The 22,509-nt window shown below is 40.7% G+C and overlaps 1 protein-coding gene across 3 annotated transcripts; it reads left to right on the top strand.

The window, feature by feature from the left end:
- Positions 1–81: 81 nt before the first annotated feature.
- On the top strand, positions 82–20,795 carry prkacaa (protein kinase, cAMP-dependent, catalytic, alpha, genome duplicate a). 3 transcript variants are annotated; one of them, XM_040040328.1, is made up of 10 exons: positions 82–869; positions 11,968–12,029; positions 13,088–13,216; positions 13,735–13,833; positions 13,944–14,026; positions 14,110–14,236; positions 14,353–14,448; positions 14,612–14,734; positions 16,071–16,235; positions 17,111–17,236. In XM_040040328.1, the coding sequence occupies exons 1-10, from the start codon at positions 824–826 to the stop codon at positions 17,234–17,236; spliced, it is 1,056 nt and encodes a 351-aa protein (XP_039896262.1). In that variant the 5' UTR covers positions 82–823. The 3 variants fall into 3 exon arrangements, with proteins under 3 accessions (XP_039896262.1, XP_039896247.1, XP_039896255.1); XM_040040313.1 differs by lacking the exon at positions 82–869 and adding an exon at positions 1,692–3,185; XM_040040321.1 differs by lacking the exon at positions 82–869 and adding an exon at positions 3,199–8,587 and having other exon boundaries at positions 17,111–20,795.
- The last annotated feature ends 1,714 nt before the right edge of the window (positions 20,796–22,509 follow it).

Raw genomic sequence — 22,509 nt, 5'->3', positions numbered from 1 at the left:
TGCTGATCCAATGAGAGCTCGAATAGCTACGCCTCGCACGTAATTGTCTGTGCGCGGGGCCACTCAGAGGCAGGCGAAGGCGGGCCTGGGTGGATGGATGACTGGAGTTTCCCTTGCGGTCTGAAGATTAATGGAAGGGGTCTGTTGATCTGAGGAATCGACTATCAGGTGGTCGGTCCCAGGAAACCATTGCACTTGACGGCTTCTTTGGAAACGAATGAGGAGAAATCAAGTGGGATAAGCGCCATTGTTAAAAAAAACCCCGACTATACTGGACATTTTTTTTTAAAAAGGTCTCAAGTGAGAAGGCCTGCATACACTGAGAGAGTACCTGGTTAGTTAAGGCCAGACTGCGAGGAACGCTCAGAAGCTAACTTTAGCTTGCTAGTTAGACAGACGGAAGTGGCTTTCGACGATCTGTGCCCGGACTTGAGTTTTTTTTTTTTTTTTCGTACAAAACCAAGCCGTCTGTGGAAATAAATAACAACTAATTGACAAGTTGATTTGTCCGTGCTTGCTGGAGAAATCGACGAGCTAACGCTACCAAGCTGACATCCGCTGGCTATCTCTGCGAGCTAACGCGCTAAGCTGAGCTAACTTAAAGCGGCTAACGCTTGGGGCAGTCTTCTGAGTTTCCCTGAAGTCACAACGGAAGAGTACTGCTTTGATCTACATTTACATTTAGTCAATAATGATAGCTGTCAGCTAGTTGCTAGCTGTCAGCTTCATTGAGTCCAGTGACTTGCGTTAACGGTGTAATACTCAGTGACTCGCAAAGGAAAACTGATTCCGAGCCAAGGGACTCCACCATCAGCCTGCCATCATGGGCAACACGCCCACAGCAAAGAAGGGCAATGAGATGGAGAGCGGTGAGTTGTACCCTTTACCTCTAAGTTGAAGCAGCTAGCCCGATCATGCCGTCTGCCCCTTAGATCGTTTTGCTATAGTCATTTCCTGTTTCCCATAATGACAGGTACATATGGAGTATACAACCTAGCATCTGTACAGTGCATCCATAATGAGACCATATTAAAATGCTGCAACGGATTTTCTCTAATATGAAGAAGTGTTTGTCAACCTAGACCCACGAAGGACACCCACCCGTGGTCATTCACCTCATACACTGTCATACACTTTCAGCCAAAGTTGTTTTACTGTGAGGCCACGGTCATCTCATCGGAACAGCAGGGGATGTTATTCATTTTCTCTGCTCATCCTGTGGGAAAGCTCGTGACTGCGAGCCCGAGGTTATATTCAGAGTTACCAGTGAGGATGACAACAATTGGCCTCATACAACAGTCATAGGTTTCCTTGCGGTTTGTGTTTTTAAGGTCTTCACATCAGGTCATGAAAGCCGACAATAACACCGCAAACACAAAGCCCACTGTGCAGCTGCTTTCTTGTGCACTTATTAGAATCGCTTCAGAAAAATAAAACTTTCTTCTCTGTTTTTGAAGCCAGAGGAGAGATGCACATACTACTTTGGATGTTTACATTAACCTCCTAGGACCTGTCGTCCACATATGTGGACATCATATTTTGGGTTATTTAGACCAAAATACTCAATTTTGCTCTACATGGGCCTGATATCCACTTACGAGTACATTATATTGCTACTGTTCTATCAAATTTTTAAATGAATATCCTCATATATGGCTCTTATTTTTCTTAAAAACAAAAATAAGGTTAAAAAAAATGCCCAAATATCAAAGAGAAATTAAAAATGCATGCCGTGGAAGAGTTCGGGTCTTAGGAGGTTATGTTTACATTAGGATGTTTACATTAAGTGATGAGTGAGATCTTAATGCAGTGACTCTCATAGAGCAAAAATAACTGTTATCAGTGGAGGGAGGAAAATAATGCCACCAGGACAGGGTCATATGATGCATGAGGGCAATTTGTCTGCAGGCACAAAGTTGGGAGTTGAGGAGTCTCTTGAACAACATGTGATGAGCGGCATTTAGAACAAGGGCACTTGTATGCGTCACGGAGTCTGTGTAATGTGGAGAAAGAGGTGATCTTGGACCATCTTATTTGTTTGTTTTTGTCTAGTATATATTTGTTGTTGTTGTTGTTTTTATAAAAAAGTTCTTCAACAAAAGTAGAATAAAAACCCCCAAAGAAATGTTAATCATATACAATAATAAGTATTTTTAAAAACGGCTTAATTTCTTATGAAAATAACTCAGTCAAAGTTCCTTTTTAATAGTCTGGATCACAGGGTTGCAGAAAAGTTTTGAGAGAACACTGTTTTATGTTTCCATAACACCATAAATGACGCTCAAGTGTGCAAAGTCTGAACGGGTACCTGTTAAATGAATGTCAGCTCCTTGCTGCTGGTAGAGAGTAAGTGTGAAGAATGGCCTCTAGGCTCTCTACTGTACTGTTACCCATGTAACAAGGCCAAGGCTTTCAAGAGCCCTGGCTCAAAGATTTTAAATTTTTTTTCCTCAGGGTTGTAGACGTAAAGGAAAGTGACGGATTAGTAGGTTAAAAACATTGACAGAGGAGGCAGTGCTGCCGGAAGGTCTTTTCATACTTTGTCATACTTCACATCTTTATCAGTCTGATCTACAGAGACAGGTGCAGGCAAGGGGTTGAAAGGCCACACCCAGAAGCATCATTTTCCACAGAGCAGCTAGAGATTAAGGGCAACATGGCAGCCGCCTTTGTTTCCTACGTAAAATGGAAGGACAGTGTTGAGAGCTGGTCCAGGTGTTTAACACGTGTCGCGTCCGAACTTTCCAGGCTGGGCAGGCAAGTGAGACACTGAACTGCTGTGCAGAGCTGACCCACAGGAAGAAGCAGGGCGGACAGACAAGTGAACAGCAGTAGGAAGTGAAGGAGCAAGGAAGTTCCAGCCCAGGCTCTGCACAGTTGGTCATCGCCTCTTCTGCTCTATAGACTAAACAGCCATACAAGGATAGCTTAAAGTTTGGGCCTTTAAGACGACGTTAGTTGAGCATTTTTGTGGAATTCCTCCTTGGTAAAATATCCGGACGTACAGCAGTTTTTAAAAGTCTACACGGGACATCAGCTGGCTTCCCTCCAGCATTGTGTGATGTCTGTAATTCACAAGCTGGCAGGAAGGCTGTTTCATCGAGCTGGACCCTGTCTAGGGGACATAGGCAGTGGAGAAGGCAGACATGACCGACCACAGGAGGAGCTAGAGGCTTGCAACTGGAGTGAGTTTTTATTCTGGAGCTGGGCAGTAGCGTGGGTTAGGGGTGGAGCTGTAGCTCATGCTATGTCCCTTTAGCTTAGTCCTTCACAGGCAGAGGGGAAACGTCTGACAGATAACCAAGCTGTGTTTTCTCGATAATGTTGCACTAAATTAATCTCTTGAGCTGGGCGATTGAGTGTCTAACGTTCATGTATAAAAATACATACGCAGAGCAGAGCACCCTGATATTTGTGTCTGCTCAGTTACCACTTGTTTTTTTTATAGTTACAGTGAAAAGGGGGGCAGTTCTCTGTGCACTGTGCTGCACAGCAAAACACTCAGGCTAAAACTACACAACATAAACTTTTTTTTTTATTATTCTTTGACTTTCTTATGCTTTTGTCACTGTCCTCCTGACTCTAGTTTAAGACATTTTTCTGTACCTTCACACTTAAAGTGCTCTCATTGGGCTTTGCAAAACGTTCGCTTTGAGTTAGTGTGTTTTAAAGGTTGGTTGTTTTTTTTTTGTGCATGAACAAAAAAAACTCAGCCAAGTCTACTTATAAGGCAGTTATTCCCTCTCACTAGGAAAAACATGCTGCTTCTCAACTGGCATAAAGCCTTATTGGCCAGTTCAGTCTTTTTTTTTTTTTTTTCTTTTTCTTTTTTGTAACTTAATAACATCACCCTGCAACATATTTACATAATGGCTTTGTGAAAGTTACTTTACATGACATCCAGAGTGTCATAAGTGCATCAGCTTTGGAAGTTTTTTTTTCTTTTAAACCTACGTTGCCTAGATAGGTTTTAAGTGATTTCATGCCCACTTTTAAAGCACAATCACTTTCAGCATCCATCTAAAAAACAAAACAAACCCCCCCCAAATATTCTTGATCTTAAATCTTATCCCAAGTGAATGTGTTCAAATTGTGTACACTTTGCTGTATAAAATCAAATGGATTTTGATTTGTACTATCGCTATTTTATTGAGTACTTTACTCAACACAGATCGCCAAGAGTAAAATCATAATTGTTGCATTGTCTAAGAAACTGATTTATGATTTAACGTTATGCTTTGTAATTCACTTACGATGGCAGTGTCCCGATAACAATAGGAAAAAACTCTCTTAACGTCAGCCATGCGAAATGCTATCTTTGATGTGTCCACAAGCCAGGGCTGTGTCAAAATGATAATACTGAGAACAAATCAGAAATTATGAAAATCTTTAACACAGATTGGAGACTTATGAATAAGGACCGGGTTTAATTGTTGTTTTCTTTGTACCTTTTATGCTACAGAGCAACCTAAACTAAGCTGGCATCCCCAGATAATACACATGCGGAGAACTTAAAAGTGTCTTAGGGCGTGTCCTCGACACTCAAGGCCAATGCCAACGCCCTATTTCGCAGTTTTAAAAATGTTCATCCTGTCTCTTTTCCTCTTGCCCATGTTCTACGTCTTTGCCAAGTGTCATGATTCGTGCTTGCAAGCAAACGTAGCTCGGCGTTATCTCATTTTTGCTGGACCTGCTCACTAGTGAGAGGAGACTGGATTTTTAGTGGAGGGGGGAGGGGAAGGCGTTAAAGGAACACGAGCAGAATTAGAGGCAGGGTGAAAAGTTGAGTAGCGAGTAGTTTACTAGTCTCGTGAACAGGAGAAAAAAGCAGACTAGTCAACCATGGACGCATGAAAACGCAAGATAAACCGAGCACAGTCAAACGGTTGAGGTTAAACGTCGGTTAAACCTTTGCATATGTATTTCAAATCAACATTCGACAATCAAATAACGTTGTAAATGTTGCTGAAATGTGTGACACATTGTGTCATTGAGACACACACGCACACACACAGTCAGATTAGTTAGCAGTCCTTGCACTACCAGCCTTTTTTCCTTGCTGGCGTCAGCCGATACACGACCATTAAGATCCAACATCAAAGTGTGGCACAACTGCACTGGTTCAGCAGCTGTCATCTGCTTACTTAACATCTCGCTTGTTTAAAACTTCCCATCACAGAGAGGGAGAGAGAAAGGGGCCACAGCCGTCTGTCTGAGCTGCAGACCATGTTAGGGGTGGGTGGCATGATGGGAGCATCTTTTAACCATTAATGCTTTTCATTAATCAGATGATGTTTGACTGAGTAGTATTTCTGGTGGCGACTTGCAAGGGCTGCAGCATTTAAACATGCAGATGACTGGTCATGCATAGTCCTTTTGAAGAGAGGTATTGCTGCAACTTATAGTATAAGGGTCAAAAACTGCATGTATTTTTAAAGTACGGTATGTGAGCATTTTGTTGTAAGAAAAAAAAAATTGCTAATGGGTGATCAGTGGGTCCTGTAAATATGAGCAAAACCTTGGTCAGTTAAGCAGTTATGACACAGGATGTTTGTGTGCTTGTGTGTGTTTTGACTATGACAATATAATGAGGTAGCACTCAATACAAGTACAACTCCGTCTATAAATATCTGTGGGGTTCATGACCTGCCCCTGCTCTGCATGCAGCTGATTTGTGTAATGCTTAAAGTTTTTTGGGGGGTTTTGTGTGTGTCGTAAGCCTGCACTGCTTATCAGTTGACCTCAGTGTTGAAAGCCAATCAGACATCTCAGGCAAGCTTAGAGCACTAAACTGATAACACGGCAAACTGACACTCGCTGCTAAATAACCCTGAGATGCAGCAGCATGCATGCATCACAAAATCTCCTATGTGGGGTATTTTCACTTGCTTAATTTTGTCTGCCATGGATGATTGAAATATGCAGCAGTTCTCAAGCTGAAATTACACAATGAAGCTGATGGTTATAGACATTTTACCTGCATGTGACATTCATTGGAGTGGAAATGTACTTGAAAATACCTGGGTAGCATAACTATATAGACTCAATGGCCAGTTTATTGGGCATACTTGTTAAAGTGCTTTTTGAGGCAAATATGTAATCAACCGATCAGATGGTAATTAATTAATACATTTATTAGGCGTTTAAACATGGCCATTACCACCTCCTGCAAATTCATTAACAGAGCCTTAGACTGAGGTCAGGAGGATCTGCTAGAGCTGAAAGGTGATTTTAAGTGACTTTCACATTGGCGAGGTGGTTGATGTTGGTGTATTTCAGAAATTGCTGATATACTGGGATTTCCTTCGCAGGCATCTTTGGAGTTTACAGACAGTGGTATGAAAAATTGAGAAAATATTGAGTGAGTGGCAGTTCTCTGCGTGAAAATGCCTTACTGAGAGGCTAGAGGTCAGAGGAGACCAGCATTTTGAGCTGATGGGAAGATGACACTAACTCAAATAGCCAATTTGTTGCAACCAATGTAAGCAGAAGAGCTTCTCTAAACACGCTTAACCTTGAAGCAGAAGACCACAGTCAGGTGACAGTTCAGAACGCAAAGGACTCCAGTCCTTTTAGTCCTTTACACTAACTACTTCCTATAAGGACTGTAAAAATATATGAAACGCGTATATAAATAACATCACATGTTAAACAAAGAATTTCCTCTTGTACTGACTTTATTAGAGTCTTAAATAATTCCTTTTATGCTTTTAATGCTACTCTCTTTTGCTTTTTTGTTTTTAACAAAGTAAGCAGCTACATGAGCTAGCTTTAAAACCAACTCCTCTCTGACTGACTTTTCCAGATTTTGTGGCACACATTCTGTAGCCAGGAAAAAGAAAGTACTTATTAGCCTCGGGTAACGCATTGCTTTTGCCTCACCTAGTTTCCTGTCTATATGTGTGTAGGAGCTACATGAGCTCCACCCATGGTTAATCTCAGAGCACGGAAGCAACATGACAAAATGTGAAGTAGTCTCCTTTTGCAAAACCCCAAAACCTCTAAACGGCGGGCACATCTCCTCTCCTCTCTGGGAGTATCGCTGCTGTATTTTCCTCAACTTTCATCTGTCTTTACTGTCCTCACTGCTGATAACAGATTGCTATGCTTCCTGGCTAGGTTGGCTTCTATTAGTTTTTGCGTCTCATGATTAGAACCGTCAGAGTTAGGGGTGTACCTTTACTGCAGCTTCCCTCTCAGTACACTTCAGGGTGCTCCTTGTGTCCGTTAATGTTTTTTGTTTTGTTTTGTCTCTCTGATATTGCAGTATTTGGCAAAAATGTATATCATGCATGAAAATAAGATTGATCCCACACTTCATGACTGGCTGTCAGCTCGCTTGCTCCTGAATTGGTCAGTAAATGAACACGTCTGCTCTGTTTAAGATGGTAAAACACTCCTCATTCATGACTTTGTCAGTATTTGTCCCCTCCCTGTTTTCATTTCATGGCTAAAAGCCGAGTTCTCACCTTTTACAAGCATTTGATCTCATTTCCATTTTACATACAGCTCTGTTTGCTCATTTACTGCTTTCTTATTCACCGCAAAGGCTTGTATGCTATCTGAACAAGGCCTGGTGTAGACTCACACCTGATTTTGGCGCGCTTTGTGGTTTAATGTCGGTCAACTCGCCCTAATATAACCCCTCTATTCCTGCGTCAGAGTGGGGCAGTGAGGCCCAGGGGAGAGATGTGGGATTGATTTTTGGAGGATCAATTCAACCCTGGCACTAAACAACAGACTCTGGTGCTTTTGGGGTGTGTGTGTGTCTGTCTGTCTGTCCCGGGCAGGAGGGGGGGGGGGGTTCACTGTGGTTTGTGCCTTCCTGTTTTGCTAGCGTCTCCTGAGAGTGCCACTTTTTATGTTTCTGAAACACCCAGATCATCTCTGAAAGTTTTTCATCAGTGACATCTGATTGGTTGTGCTAATTGGGGAAAGTTTTAGCTCCTGCTAGATGTGTCTAGTTCATCTCAAGGGTACTTGCTTAGGCCTAGTTTTCCATAGGACTTCATCTCTGGGTTGGATAAATATACCAGCTAGTGTTTTATGCCCCCTCCCCCTGATGATTATGCCCCTGTTTAGATCAATATAGTGTGTGTGTGTGTGTGTGTGTGTGTGTGAGACATGAGAGGGAACAGCAGTGAGTACTTTGTGTACAGAATAAATATTGATACAAACCAAGCAAGGGACCAATTGATCTGCTCGAGTCTAACGGGAGCAGCACTGTTCTCCATACTATGAGTGCACACTGGAGGTGGATGCTACTTTTTGAACTTGGTCTCCAGCAGAGTGAAAGTCACAGGAAAGACTGAAGACTGCCGGCAGGGACTTCTGGCTGGGTTTTTGTGGATGTGTGGGCCTGCTGACTTGACCAGAGTGCTGTCAGAGGGGGAGGATAGGTCATGAGTCAGTGGCTGTGAGGAAGAGGCCAAGAAGTAGTATAGGGGAGACTTTGCAGGGCTAATGTGTGACAGGAAGAGCTCCAGAAGGCATGCAGGGAAGAGGGAGTCATCCTCACGCTCAAGTGAATCGGGGTCGCGCTCTGCAGATGCTGCAGCACCAGAGGTACCCATAGTCCTCCCAGATGGTAAGAAATTTGGAGCTACAGGAGAGTAAGAACATGGATTTTAAAAATATAGGTGTGTGTGTGTGTGTGTGTGTGTGTGTGTATTTTTGATCAGCTGCATCTCCATTGGTACTCCTTGATACCAGTCCTGTTGCTGTGTCCATATAGCTGCCAGCAACTTTTTTCCATGTCTTTCCTTTGCGCAGTTCCAAGTTATTCCAGTAATGGCTTTTTCTGCTTGGAAGTGGAAGTTGTGCAACTTTCACAGGAAATGTTTTCTCCCTGGTGACCATTCTGCTTCCATTGCTCTCTGAGAGCCACAGTGCTCCTGACATGTTTATAGGAACTTTAGTCTTTGCCATTGTTGCTCGCTTTCTCCCATCCAATTGTTGGAGCTGCTGGTCTTTTGAGAATTTGCAGGAAATGATGTTTGCTAGATGAGAATTAAGCTTTTTTTCTTGGTGTGTGTTTGTGTGAGTGTGTGAGAGAGAGAGAGAGAGAGAGATGCACAAATACTTGCACGAGACATTTATGAGTAGGTAGCTGTTTGTTTTTCATAATTAATTTTCAGTTTTCTGATTCAGACATCACTCCAAAAGGACATTAGCCGTATCACAAAGCTGATGAATAAACGACCGAGCACTTTCATTATTGACAGTTGACTGGCTTAATTTAAACTGTGCCCCAGGCTGTTGTGTTCTATTGATCGCCAAAGCAGACAGAAATTCCACATGATCATTTAAGCCTTAACATTTTTTTTTAAGAGATTTGTACATTTTTGTAGTTTTAGCATTGATTTTAAGGTAACAGCTATCCATTAGCTTTCGCTTGAATTCAATTCTTTTAAAAAGATGTCAAAATTGTTAAGCTTATAATCTGATCGTTAAAAGTCGTTGAGTCGTTCTCCACACTTCATTTATGTTTTTGTAATAACAGCAACACAGAAAAGTGGACTCAATTTTACTAAAGCAGTTGTCGGCCTACAACTGTCACCATTCTGTTTCCAGTACTAACAGTATAAATAGCACACTTCAGCTCAGCAGCTGTGCACGGTGCAATGACACTAAGGAAGAATGAGGAAGGGTTGGTTATCTACATGTTCCCACAGAGCACTGAGATTAACCCCATAAAGATAAGGGGAGAAAAAGAACTTCTTCATATGACTGTGTGTGTAAAGTTGTTACAGTCTGTCCACAGGATTACAATGCCACTCAAACGTATACCACTTAGGAATGTCTTTTTCTTCTTCTTCTTTTTTTTTTTAATTAAAGAAAAAGTCATCTCCATCCATTTAAGCTGAGTGCAAGTGTTATGACTGTCATTAGTTGGTTGGAGTCCTAAAATAGCCAAAAAATAAACATGCTTCTACCAAAACTTGTTAGTGTTCTTGTTCTGATAAAGGCAGCCTGTTAAATGCAGGATAAAGAAACCTTGAAGATTTCATATGAATGTGTGTACTACTCCCTGAGAACAGGACAAAATGACTTTCTTAACGGATAAATGCCAGGACTCGGTGTGCAGCTGATTGTTTCTCTAGATGTACTTACCTTTCTCAGTTAAGTCCTAAACTAAAGCCCCTTTTCCATTAGTACCTACTCGGATTGACTTGCCACGATTCGACTCGGATCGAATGGTTTTCCATTACAATCCCACGACGTAACTAACATGCGACACGAACACTACAATAAAGGTGGGCGAATATAACAAGAATATACCTGTGGCTTGTCATCAGACTCGGGGATCACTGGGTTGTTGTTGTTGTTTTGTTTTTTTGGGTTTTTTTGTAGCCATTTCCCTCGTTGGCGGGTTTCAAAAATGGCGTTTTTGACTTTCGTAAACAAGATGCTCTCATGGGTGACACTAACGAGCTGCCAGTCAGCGGCATGAAATCTGATGTCACAGTTTAGTACCTCCTCGGATTGCTTGGAACACCCACCTGAGAAGTCACTAAAAAAGTACCCGGTACCAGGTACTATGACCTAATGGAAAACCCTGAAAACTGTTGATCTGAGTGGCTTATTTCCTTCATTAAATACTACTATAAGACTGCACTGGGGTTTGGACGACAGGTCCTCATACAAAAGCGTGTACTAAGTGTCTTGGAAATTAAGTCCCACACGGAATAGCTTTAATTTATTACACAAAGAAATTTATTTCAATGTCGTTTTGACAAACTCAAACGCAGAGGCAGATTTCGGCTTTGCTGACTACATCCTGACTGATTTATCAGTGTTCAGTATTAGCAATTTATTCGTTTCTGCATTTCTAATGGCAGATAAATGAACATTCGAAAAATAATAAAAGCAATTGAGAAAGGCCTTTTACCATTTTACATGAATTGATGTGGCATAGTTTCTGTCAGAGAGCAGCTGTTTGGTTGCCAGCACATATTTGGAACACCACAAACAACAATGAGGCGATTGGGACAGAATGTAAACTGCTACATAAATAACTACACATAACAAGTGTCAAAGAAAAAGTATTGGTCAATATAATCCATATACTGGACTTTTAAATCACTAAATATTGATAGCAATATCAGTCTTAGTCCTGCATCGCTTGGGTTCAAGCACTGACGTGATCTGCGTAACCTTTAACATGATAAACTTGTTTTATATAACAAAGACTCTTTGAAACATGACTCCCAATGGTAGCGTGCCAGAAAATGAGTCTCTTTACGCCTGTGTTGCCATTAGTCTTCCATGAATCATCATTTTCAAGATTTCTCATCAGCTTCAGGTTTTATGAGATTTTTTTCACCAAGGACATTCAAAGTGACCCCAGACTTTTGAGCAGTATTTTCAAATTGAATTTGTAAATATATGCAGATTTATATCGTTTTACTTATTCCATTATTCTCCAGTGTGCAGTCAAAGACGTTTGAGGCTTCAAAAGATGAGTTTGTTTAGTCTAAGCCTGAAGTGATACCTCAAAGTTGTTCTTTGATGGCAGAAATGTTGATTTAATGAAACCAACCTGGAATTCTTTGAAATTGATCACTTAGTTGTAAGAACAAAAAAGAACAGACTAGAATGAATAGAAGTTCGTTTAGGCTCCAGTTTATTTAAAGCTTTACTATTTCAATTTGCTTTATGTTTTTCATTTGTGTCTTGCTATTACGTATAGCTGTGTTGTATTATTTTCTCTATTCTGTGAATAAGGTCATCTATAGCATTTTTTTTTTTTTAATTTACAAATTTGACAACTTTAACTATGTGCTACGTATTAGCTTGTTCTCTTTCATTGTTGCTTGCTGGCAGCAGCTGATAAATCCAGACATCCAGTCATCACAAGCATGTTATGTTGCTCTCCAGTGCTTCAATATCCTTATAAAAGTCTTATTAAATTCATTTAGGTTTGGGTGAAAACTCTCTGAATGGGAATTTTGTTTCTCTTTGCAGTGAAGGAGTTTCTTGCCAAAGCCAAAGAAGATTTTCTGAAAAAATGGGAGAATCCAGCACAGGTGAGATGATGAGACATAATTTAGTTTCTCCTCATTGCTGTGTCACTCTGTTATTTGTAGCATGCTTTAGTTTTAGTTGTGTTGAGGCACTGTATTGTTAGTGTATTTCACAATGAATGGTGACTTGATTAATGTTTCTTACGCTCATTTACTCAGATAGCCAGTGTCATGGAAATAGGCCTGCCCCTAAACTAATGAAAGCCCATTCATTTCTTAAGGGCAGTTCGCCCTCTGCTGGGCATGTGTGTAATAATACAGTTGACAGCCACTTTCAGTCGCAGAATATATAACCCTGCTGGATTTATCAGGCTGTTAAGGAGACGGCATTCTGTCATCCAGACGTGGATCGCTTATGCAGATGTTCCTCGGGGCTACTTTCAGACACGAAAACGGTGTCTGAGAGTGCTACAGGCCATGTGCAGTTTTTCCCCTTAAGACTAGTTGCAGGACTCGATGTGGAACCTACTCTTGTGAACTGCGACCACGCTTTTGAATATCCATTTTTGCCATTGTTAAGAAGAAGCATGATCTCTGTGTCGCGCAGGGTGCTACATCGAACGACCCACCCCTGACTCAGAGAGAGGGACCAGCATAGATAGATCATAGACAATTTTCTCAAACTTAATATAATTAGAAGAGATTTGGTGAAATTAAGTTTTAAATGTGAACATGTAATTGCTTTTTAAGGCATTCTGTAGCGCACCGAGCTGCTTAGAAAGAGGCACGCGAGTGCAACTGTACGTGTTTGCCCCTTAATGTAACTGCATGCATTCAGACTTGTGTTGAATGAGGTGTGCTCAGATTACTGTAGCACCTTTTATGGAAAATTAACAAGGTCACTTAATCAGCAGCGAAGCCACGACATGTTTAGATGCTGTCAGAGAAGTTCACCATGAGTGTGCCTCAAACAAAAGACGATATGTCCGATTCATAGTAAAATATCTTGTTACTGATATGGGATGGCCTTTTAGTTCAGGTTTAGCAAAAAACTATGTGGGTGGGGCTTGTAAGGACAGATTGTGATCGTTCTCTAACTGGCATGGTCTTCTGTCTCCCAGCAAACTGCGGCGTTGGATCACTTCGAGCGTTTGAAGACTTTAGGCACGGGCTCGTTTGGTCGAGTCATGTTGGTCAAACACAAAGAGTCTGGTCAGCATTACGCCATGAAAATACTTGACAAACAGAAGGTACGGTATTTTTGATGAAGCTAATTCAAGAGTATATTGGAGAGTAAATAAATATGACTCAATTGGGTATCGTAGCATCCCTTGTACAAAAACATTTATACCAAGATTGTATGAACCATTTGTTCTCATATGTTCTTACAAATACTGGCTTTGGAATTTCCAGAAGGTCACGTTGAAGTTTAGACGTTTTCCAGTGTCAAAAGACACTTTCTAGCTTTACATGTCAAAGTTTCGGGAAATTCACGCCATAACTACATCATAACTGCAAAACCCCCTGAAACCCTGTGGGGTAGCCTGACAAGCACGTCGTAGAAATGGAACTACGCGATGGGTCGACACTGCTCACAACTATTCTGATTGGCCTTTTCCGTACTGTGCATTTTTGGTTACTTTTCCACAGCGTTATTTGAATTTATCGAAATCTGTCCTGAGATGTAATCATTGTTTTTTGGTTTTTTTGGTTTTTTGTTTTTCTTTTTGACAGCCTTCTTACCTTTCTATGTCCTGATCCCTCACAGGTAGTGAAGCTGAAGCAGATAGAGCACACACTGAATGAGAAGCGTATCCTCCAAGCCGTCAGCTTTCCATTTCTGGTGCGACTGGAGCACTCTTTTAAGGTACGCATTTTGTGTCCTTCCACTTCTGTTGTTTATCTGTAGTAATTTGGCCGGCTTGTTTATGCGTGCATGCTTTACGTGTCAGTAAGTCTTTCCTCATCTCACTACAGGACAACAGCAATCTGTATATGATAATGGAGTACGTGCCTGGGGGTGAAATGTTCTCACACTTAAGGAGGATTGGTAGATTCAGGTGAGTTGTGTTAACTCTGATGAAAGGCCTCCATGTGCTGTTCCCAGACTTTAAGTATTGAGCCTCGTATGTTGTTTTTGCAGTGAACCGCACGCCCGCTTCTACGCAGCCCAGATTGTACTGACCTTCGAATACCTTCACTCGCTGGATCTCATCTACCGAGATCTGAAGCCAGAGAACCTGCTCATTGACCAGCAAGGTTACATACAGGTATGGGTTACATGTTTGTATTCAATCATCATCAACAACATTTGCTGCTTAGTGTCTCTAAAAGTGCTCTCCCCGTATGCGACTAGCGGCTAAGGGCTGTTTATTCTGTTTCTTAGGTAACAGATTTTGGGTTTGCAAAAAGGGTGAAAGGCCGAACTTGGACGCTTTGCGGGACTCCTGAGTACCTGGCGCCAGAAATCATCCTCAGTAAAGTAAGTGTTAAGCAGATTAACAGGGGAAATTTAGGAAGCAATTGCTTCATCAGCTTTTAGACTGTGAAACAGCTTTCTTTTTGCTGTTTCCTGTGAACATTGTAGTGTGAAGTGTTTGTTAGCGGACATGTTTGATGCCCTTTGTTTCTCATGTATTCTTCAGGGTTACAACAAAGCTGTGGACTGGTGGGCTTTGGGAGTACTGATATATGAGATGGCTGCTGGTTACCCACCCTTCTTTGCAGACCAGCCTATTCAGATTTACGAAAAGATTGTATCAGGAAAGGTGAGTTTGGCTACCTGGAAAAATTTGTGTAGGCATTAGAACTGTGCACTTATCCCCAACTAAGGACTCATTTTTACCACCTATTACTGCTTCAAATACACACTGTTACATTTGAACTTTTAGCCTTTATGATTTGAAAAGTGTATAAAATAACGCATTTAGCTTTTCAATTATTATTTCTGAGAAATACTGTCTATGAATCAAGAGAAAAAGTTAATGTCGACTCTATGAGCCGCCGCAAAACTCATAAAATCAAATGCAGACAGGACAGCGCAGAGCACGAGCTGCAGTAGAAAGAAGTCGTGCGTGAAGTGATTCCTCTGTAAAACTGTTTAATATAATGTGTAGTTTATAGCTCCCAAATGTCATCTCTGACTTTCACGTATGGTCTCAACAGTGGTGAGAAAAGCAAAAGAACAACTAGCTGGAAGCAACTCCTTAGACACAAATGTCTCATGCAGCAGAAGGTTCAAAGGAGAGTGGAAACAAATGGACACAACCAGAGAACCATCAAATTTAATTAAGCCGTGTCTCTGTGCTCTTTATGTCTACACAGGAGTCTTTTAGGCACTGTATTGAGTCGTAGGTACATTAACACCGTAGGTGCATGTTTTAAGCACAGGAGAGTGGGGTGCTTTTCATTATGCTAGACACATCTTCTTATTTCCCTTACTGGTATTACTTTCTATCACATTTGCTTCTCATAGCAAGAGAGAGAGAAAAAGAAGGATACATCAGGTTTTCCTTGCATTTTTGCTCTTCCAGTAGGCTCCTCATTTCTTCAAGGTGCATTTATGATTGTTAGATCTTCCATGATAGCCGGGGGGGGCGGGGGAGGAGAGAGGATGCAAGAATGCTTGTTAGCAAAATGAGAAGAATCAATATATGTATATACTTTGGGCCATACTAAAATGCAAGCTCTTATGCGTGTGTAGCAGGATTGATTAAAATATAAATGTATCTGCTTTGAGAAATGCACATGACATGGAAAATTGAAAACAGCCACTAGAGCGCCTTCTCTGTAGACATGTTGGTGGGTGTGATTTTCCACCTGAAGGTCTAGAGTCTCGCAGTGTATTTAAGTGATTATACGAGGAAGGAATGAATAGTTTATTCCAAACCAAATATAAAAACAATTTCAACCTTGCATGAGAATATAGAGCCATGAATGGTTATTACACTTCAGTTAAACTTTAGAAAATTAAGCTAATTCAGTTAAAGTTGAACTCTTACGTCAGAAAAGTCACAATAAGACATTTTTTTCCCCCCAAATGATCAGCCTCAGGCCTGAGAACACACTCCGAACAACACTCTGATTGCTTTCTGTGGTTTGCAGGTTCGCTTTCCTTCCCACTTCAGCTCAGACCTGAAAGATCTGTTGAGAAATTTGCTGCAAGTGGACCTGACCAAGCGCTTTGGCAACCTCAGGAATGGAGTCAATGATATCAAGGGCCACAAGTGGTTTGCCACCACCGACTGGATTGCCATCTACCAGAGGAAGGTAAGAGGCCAGCTTTCATGCAATAGGAATGTGAACATAAATATAAACATAGTCTGGGGTCTGAAAAAAGGAGTCGGGGTAAAAGTCCCTCAGACCAGCTGCTTTTCTAATGACCAATAGGTGGCGATTGTATTTAAATCTGTGGGCAAATGACAGCTTAGGTGTGTTTTGTGACTGCGGACAATTTCCCTGTGTTCTGCCTGTGTACAGAGGGTATTTCAGTGGAGGTTAATGGGGAAGAATATGCAAAGGTTTTAGTACTTTCCCCTTCCCTTCATGCAAAAAGTGGATTCTGCAGAAAACAAAAGCACTGCGCCTAATTTGAAAACCCATGTTCAGCCTTTGTCAGTATAATATGAATACAAATACAAGTTTGAGCTCCTGAGTTGTAGCTTTTAATTCCTAATTCACAGTTAAAGTTGTCAAAGGATTTTTACAAAGTTTGAATAGCTCTGCATAAAACGTATGTTAAGGGCAGCTGCCTTTATAGGTAGACCTGACACCACAGACAGGTGAACCTGCCCCCCCACCACCTCACCTCTCTATTTGTTTTTCAGTTTGATTACATTTAAAGCTAATGTGGATTCCCTGCAAAAAGACAAATAACTGATTAATGTTAATTGAATGAATAATTGTGCTGAATAACCAGAATTATGGCATTTTTTTTTTTTTTTTTGCCTTAATCAAGCAGCCTAAGTTCAAATATGGGCATCTGGGAAAGTACACGATTACACTGATGGTCCTGCAGGGTGTTCACAGATTGATTATCAGACAAACATCACAAATATCAATGTAGGAGTGTTTCATCGAATACTGCATTTGAAGTTACACTTTAACCGCTTTGTCTGTGCGTCTGTCTCCCATCTGCGTTCCAGGTGGAAGCTCCCTTTATTCCTAAGTGCAAAGGCCCTGGTGATACAAGCAACTTTGATGACTACGACGAAGAAGAAATCAGAGTCTCCTTCACAGAGAAGTGTGCAAAGGAGTTTGCTGAGTTCTAGATACCAACCACGGTAGTGATATTATGAGAGAGAGGCAGGGATTTAGAAAGTTAAAGGGGGTCTGAGGACAGAAAGCACTAAAGTGGACTGATAACTTGCTTATATGTGATGAGGAAAACGATGTAAAATCCACCCCCCAAATGGAAAGACGGAGGCAAAGTGATAAAAGATCCAACAGAACCAGCAGTGTTGCCTTTTTGATTGTTTCTCAACTGTTACCTTTACACTTTATTTATCCCTCTTGTGTTTTGTGCCAGGGGCTTGACAAGAACAGGCATAGGTTGTGGCTGTTCAGCTAGATTTGTTTCTTTCTGATGGTGTAAATGACATGTTTTCAGTCTCTGCAGGTTGAGGCATTGATTTTTCTGTTAAGGTACTGAATCTGCTAAAGCTCCTTTTTTTTTTTTTTTTTTTTTTTTTTTTCTTCCCCCCTCCCCCTGAGCGGGCCCTCTCTTCAAGCTTCTCTAAGAGTGATCGTTGTATCTTGTCTCCTCCCCACCCCCGGTCTCCTCTCCACCTCTCCATCCCGAATCTGTCCAAGCAATACCAAGTCCAACAGCAGTGCCTATCATAATGCCAACTGGTTGGAAAACTGTGTCGAAAGCGTTGGTGCAGAGCTTTGGCTACGGTGGCGGTGGCCCTCGTTCCCGTTTTGGTTGAAAGCTTGAAAAACTCTCTGCACCTGCCTTTGTCTGCTCAATGTGGCATGATTATTGGGTAGATGATGCACTCTGCTGCTTGCCGCTGAAGCAGCGGCGACCTCTTTGATCAGAGTGAAAATGATTTATCACAGTAAACTTCACTGCGGTCCTGCTCGTTTAGGGACCCGCGGGAAGTAAACATGAGGTCTGCATTTAAGTCTGTCTTTCTCTTAGCTGAATTTATTAGAGCATTTTAAAAGGAAAAAAAATCCTATCAGTGATCATTTTGTCCTTTTTATGTCGATCTCTGTGCTTGTGTGTTATTTAGTGCTCACGGGTGGGTTTAAAAAGCTGTGATTTAGCAGCAGCTAACATTGTGGTCACACTCCTGACTATTGTTTATTTAAGTCATAGTACATTTATACATGTATATTGATATATATAAATATAAGATAGAGAACATGAAATATCCATCTTTTTTCAACATATGTCTATGTCTCATAGCTGTGAAACTGACTTTAAGATTTTATAAATAAACAGATATTATATAAATTCTGCCAAATTTGCAAACTGAGAAAAATGCAGTTTCCTGTATGTGACTGATGGTGGTGGATTTTAATACGCAAAACAGTAGCAAAAGGTTTCAACAACATGTGCATGTTATTTTTGTACAATATCACTTTTAAAGAAAGACGGCAGAGCTTTGTGCTTTGCTCGTGCCGAGGTACCTGAGATCACGAATAATGTTTAACATTAAAAAGGACAGTCAGTGCTCTATTGGAAGATGGATTGGGAACAAGACCCAGTTAAATGTGTCAAAGTTCTTCTGGGTTTGGCTCATTATTCAGTTGTAGGGCAGCAGATTGCAGATAATTGTCACCGGGGTTGTGCTTCTCCTCTTCCCTGACCTTTTTGCCCCACCCCTCCCCTTTTTGTAATTCTCCCTACATGCAACACCTTCATAGATTTACAGTCCAACCAATTTTCTTTTTCTTTTTTGAACTGTTGGGTTTGGGAGTGTTTTGTTTCTTTTATTTTTCCAGCTTTCTCTGTAACAAATTAAAACCAAGGAAGCAAACCTAAAGCTTTTTTTTTTTTTTTTTTTTTTTTTTTTTTTTGGCCAAGTTTCTTTACATGGATGCAAGACAATCGCAGACCAAATCTTATTGCTGGTTTGTTGAGTGAACACAATGTTTTGGTTCATTGAAGGACTTAACGCTGTCGCCCACCTGCCATCCATACATAGGCCTTAGGTGCTAGACCTTGTCCATCTCACTGAAAAGTTTCTGTGAACTGTTTGATGTGCATCGAGCTCTTTGTCATACAGTCGTGTAACGTGACATGTTTAGAATGTTTTGGGGGGGTTTTGGCTCCAGTTGATTTCAGTAGGCTTGAGTGATCATTTTTGGCAGTGTCTTAATACGATTGAGATCAATCGCAGGATGATTTTTTTTTTTTCTTTCTTTTTTTTCCCCTTTTTTTGAGAATGTCTTGAAATGGAGAAGTTTCAGTGCTGTTTGGAAACCTGATGTGTGTGGGGTTTTTCTTTTTCTTTTTTTTAAAAATACATTTAGTTGGCAGGTTTGGTTTTTCTTGCACGTGGTAAAGCAGCCCAATGAGAAGACTTCCCTCTGGGCCTTAGACATGTTTGAAAAAGCACTGTTTCCACAGCTAACGGTCTGGTTGCTGGTTAACCTTTTTTCGGGGGATTTGTTTGAGCATCACACTAAACAGTAAAGTTGCTCACTAACCAAGCTGTCCAGCCTTTTGAACACAGTGAAGCACAGGCCACACAGTTCATTTGTGCTAAATATTTGAGTCCTTTAATACACACTGTAATGTTTTGAAGAGGGCACATGTAATGCCTTTCTACCCAGCGATGACTAAACCGTCGACAGGTAGAAGGCAACGCCACTTGATCCACTTCAGACACCGAAGCATCACACTTTGTTTTTTCTTTACAATACAAGACGTATTGTCACTTTTCTATCAGCTATCAACTGCTCTGTGCTACTTAAGGTTTTTTTTTCTCCCGTCTGCCTTCTCTTTTCATCAAGTTTCCACACACACTTCTTTCAAACATAACACTTTTTACATCTGAGATGTTTTGCGTTCATATTTTCTAATTGTATTTTCAGAAAAAGAGAGGAAAAAAAAAAAGCAAAAACAACATTAATCTTTCTCCTCATGACCTGGGTACAGTGATTGTGTAGTCTATTGTACCTTTTGGGAAACAATACTGTATATCCTTGCCTTCGACAGTCTTAACTATCTTACCCTCTTCTGGAGAACTTGACAGATACCCTTAGAACACAATGAGTATGTTAAAAATATATATACATAAAGTAATATTTTGCAAAATGTATCATTCCAATAAAGTTTTACTTGTTAAGACTAATATGTCCGGGTTATATGTAAACTTTCTCTTCACTTCGCAGAAAGCAGTTGTAGGGTAACAGCTGGATAAGACAAATAAACATGCCGGTAGGTGATAGCAGATGCTGTATTTCCACCGTCCTGTCTGTTATTGTGAATGCTTTAAGAGGATAGCAGGCGCAATTGAATAATGCAGTGTTGTGTTCATCCTGTCACAGTATGGTGTCAGTTACCAACCAGCTCCCAGCACCCCTTTTCCAAATGTAACCCCAACCTCAGTGCGTTCTTTTATTTTTTCTTCCCCCTCTTTCTTTCTTTCTTTCCTCCTCCTCACTTGCATCTATCTGCATAAGTCATACAGTTGTATGCAAAAGGGTTTGGCACCCTGCGGCGAATTGCATATTTTTGTTGATTTTTGAACTGAAGACCAATAAATACGACTCCTGCAGCAAACGCGCATCAAAAATGAATTCTCCACATGTTAATGCACTCCTGCCACTTTGATTTATTTAATGAAATAAAAAGTACTTGTGGGCATGTGCTGTTAAAAGCTTCAGCTTGGGTTTCATGTGTGGATCGCTGTCGTCTTGCAGAAGTCAGCCACTTTTTCAGTTGCACTTCCTTGGCTCGATCGCATGACATTTGCATCCTGAATTTGCTGATAGGCAGTGAAATTTTTTTTCTTCCCTTTTATCCATGCAATGTTTCCTGTGACACCACCCCAAAGCACAATATCCCCAGCCCCAAGGTGTTCTTTTCATCAGTGCAATTCCTTCCCTCTCTCTTTCTCTGAATATATATGTATAGATATCTATAGATCTATATATGTATCTCCAGTAAATATGACCAAAGAGCTGAGCTTTTTGTTCTCCATACAAGTCTGGCCTATCCAGATGTTGCTCTGCATGCTTCAGATGCTGAGTTTTTATAATAGGACCTCAGATAACGTTTCTGTTTTTAATGGCTTGCATATTGGCCACAATAATCCACCATGGAACTTTTTCAAGAAGCTCAAGCTGAAGCTTTTCCCACTGACTGAGGGAGAGGAGAAAAAAATTGTGAGTTGTTTTCTTAAAGATTAAAGCAATCTGCGAAGGAGTAAGGGATTCAGAATTTCCAAATCAAGAAAAGCCTCAAATCACAAATGAAAAACTATTGGAATGACTCGCTGTGTAAAATAAAGTGGGCAATTTGGCCAGTGGTCCGCATATGTTTGCACGTATTAAAGGCCTAGAAACCTGAGCCATCATTATGAATGCACTATTGCCATTAAAAAAAAATACAAAGCCATGGAGTAAATCTGTTATTACATTACACATTACATTAAGAAAAATGTTAGTGCATATTTGTAAATATGGAGAACATGCAGATGAGTGACTAATTAAATGAAAACCTTAAACTTTGACCTTTTCATTGAGGGTATCTGGTGACTTTGTTAAGCTGTGGGTGACATAGTTTGAGCCTATGATGTCTTCTTAGGGGCTAATGGTCACTTTAAATCAATACAGATTTGTCCTAAGTGATCCCATGATGAAACGGGGGTGGTTTCTTTCAGGATGACAAGGACCCCACCCTATCTAAAATGCAGAAAGGGTCACTGAATGGGCTGAGAGACTCCTGACTTAGTTTAACGCCTACAGGAGATTAATAAACTAACAATGCTCTCCGCCACCAAATCAGGATATCTTTTCACGAAATGGTGCAGAAACATTAACAAGGTGCTTTGACATTATGAGGCAGCAGTTGGTGACCCCAAAACCTTACCAAGATGTAAGTTTACATATATACTGTAAGCTATAATGTAAAAACTATAAATCACTGAAACAGCTTTTGTGGTGGTGCAGTACTGTGTAAAAGCCCTGTGCTACCCCTCATTTCTTTATATCTTGCTTCCAAAGAGCCAAACTTTAACAAATTGCAATGAAGTGCTCTTGAGCAATAGTTCTCTTGGCTTTTTGGCTGCTTTTTCACTCATTTTTTTTAAAGTGTCTTCAAACTGACCTATGAATCATTCAAGCATTAAAAAATGCACATAACTTGAGGGATGAACCTGTGTTCAGTTGTGTTAAGCTGTGACAGCTTAGCAAAGAACCATTTTTTTAAAATTGTCTTTAGGCACTTTGTTACTAACAGCTTGTTGCAATATTGCAAAAGCATGTTTTTTTTGTTACATTTATGAAAAATGCCAAAGATAACACAGTTTGATGAGCATAAGGTAGTATTTGTGCACCAAGAGGGTGATTCTTAAAGGGCAAC

The sequence above is a fragment of the Simochromis diagramma genome, unplaced genomic scaffold, assembly GCF_900408965.1.
Source record: "Simochromis diagramma unplaced genomic scaffold, fSimDia1.1 OVJJ01000321.1, whole genome shotgun sequence".
NCBI classification, from domain to species: Eukaryota; Metazoa; Chordata; class Actinopteri; order Cichliformes; family Cichlidae; genus Simochromis; species Simochromis diagramma.
The sequence above is the reverse complement of the archived record's forward strand: the minus strand, read 5'-3'. Positions and strand labels throughout refer to the sequence as shown.

What these genes read in the sequence shown, in the direction of transcription:
- prkacaa (XM_040040321.1), top strand. Translation starts at nt 8,464, where the DNA reads ATGTGTGACAGGAAGAGCTCCAGAAGGCATGCAGGGAAGAGGGAGTCA. An exon ending in GACTGGAGCACTCTTTTAAG is followed by an intron (nt 13,834 to 13,943) that starts GTACGCATTTTG and finishes ATCTCACTACAG; the next exon opens with GACAACAGCAATCTGTATAT. An exon ending in AGGAGGATTGGTAGATTCAG is followed by an intron (nt 14,027 to 14,109) that starts GTGAGTTGTGTT and finishes TTGTTTTTGCAG; the next exon opens with TGAACCGCACGCCCGCTTCT.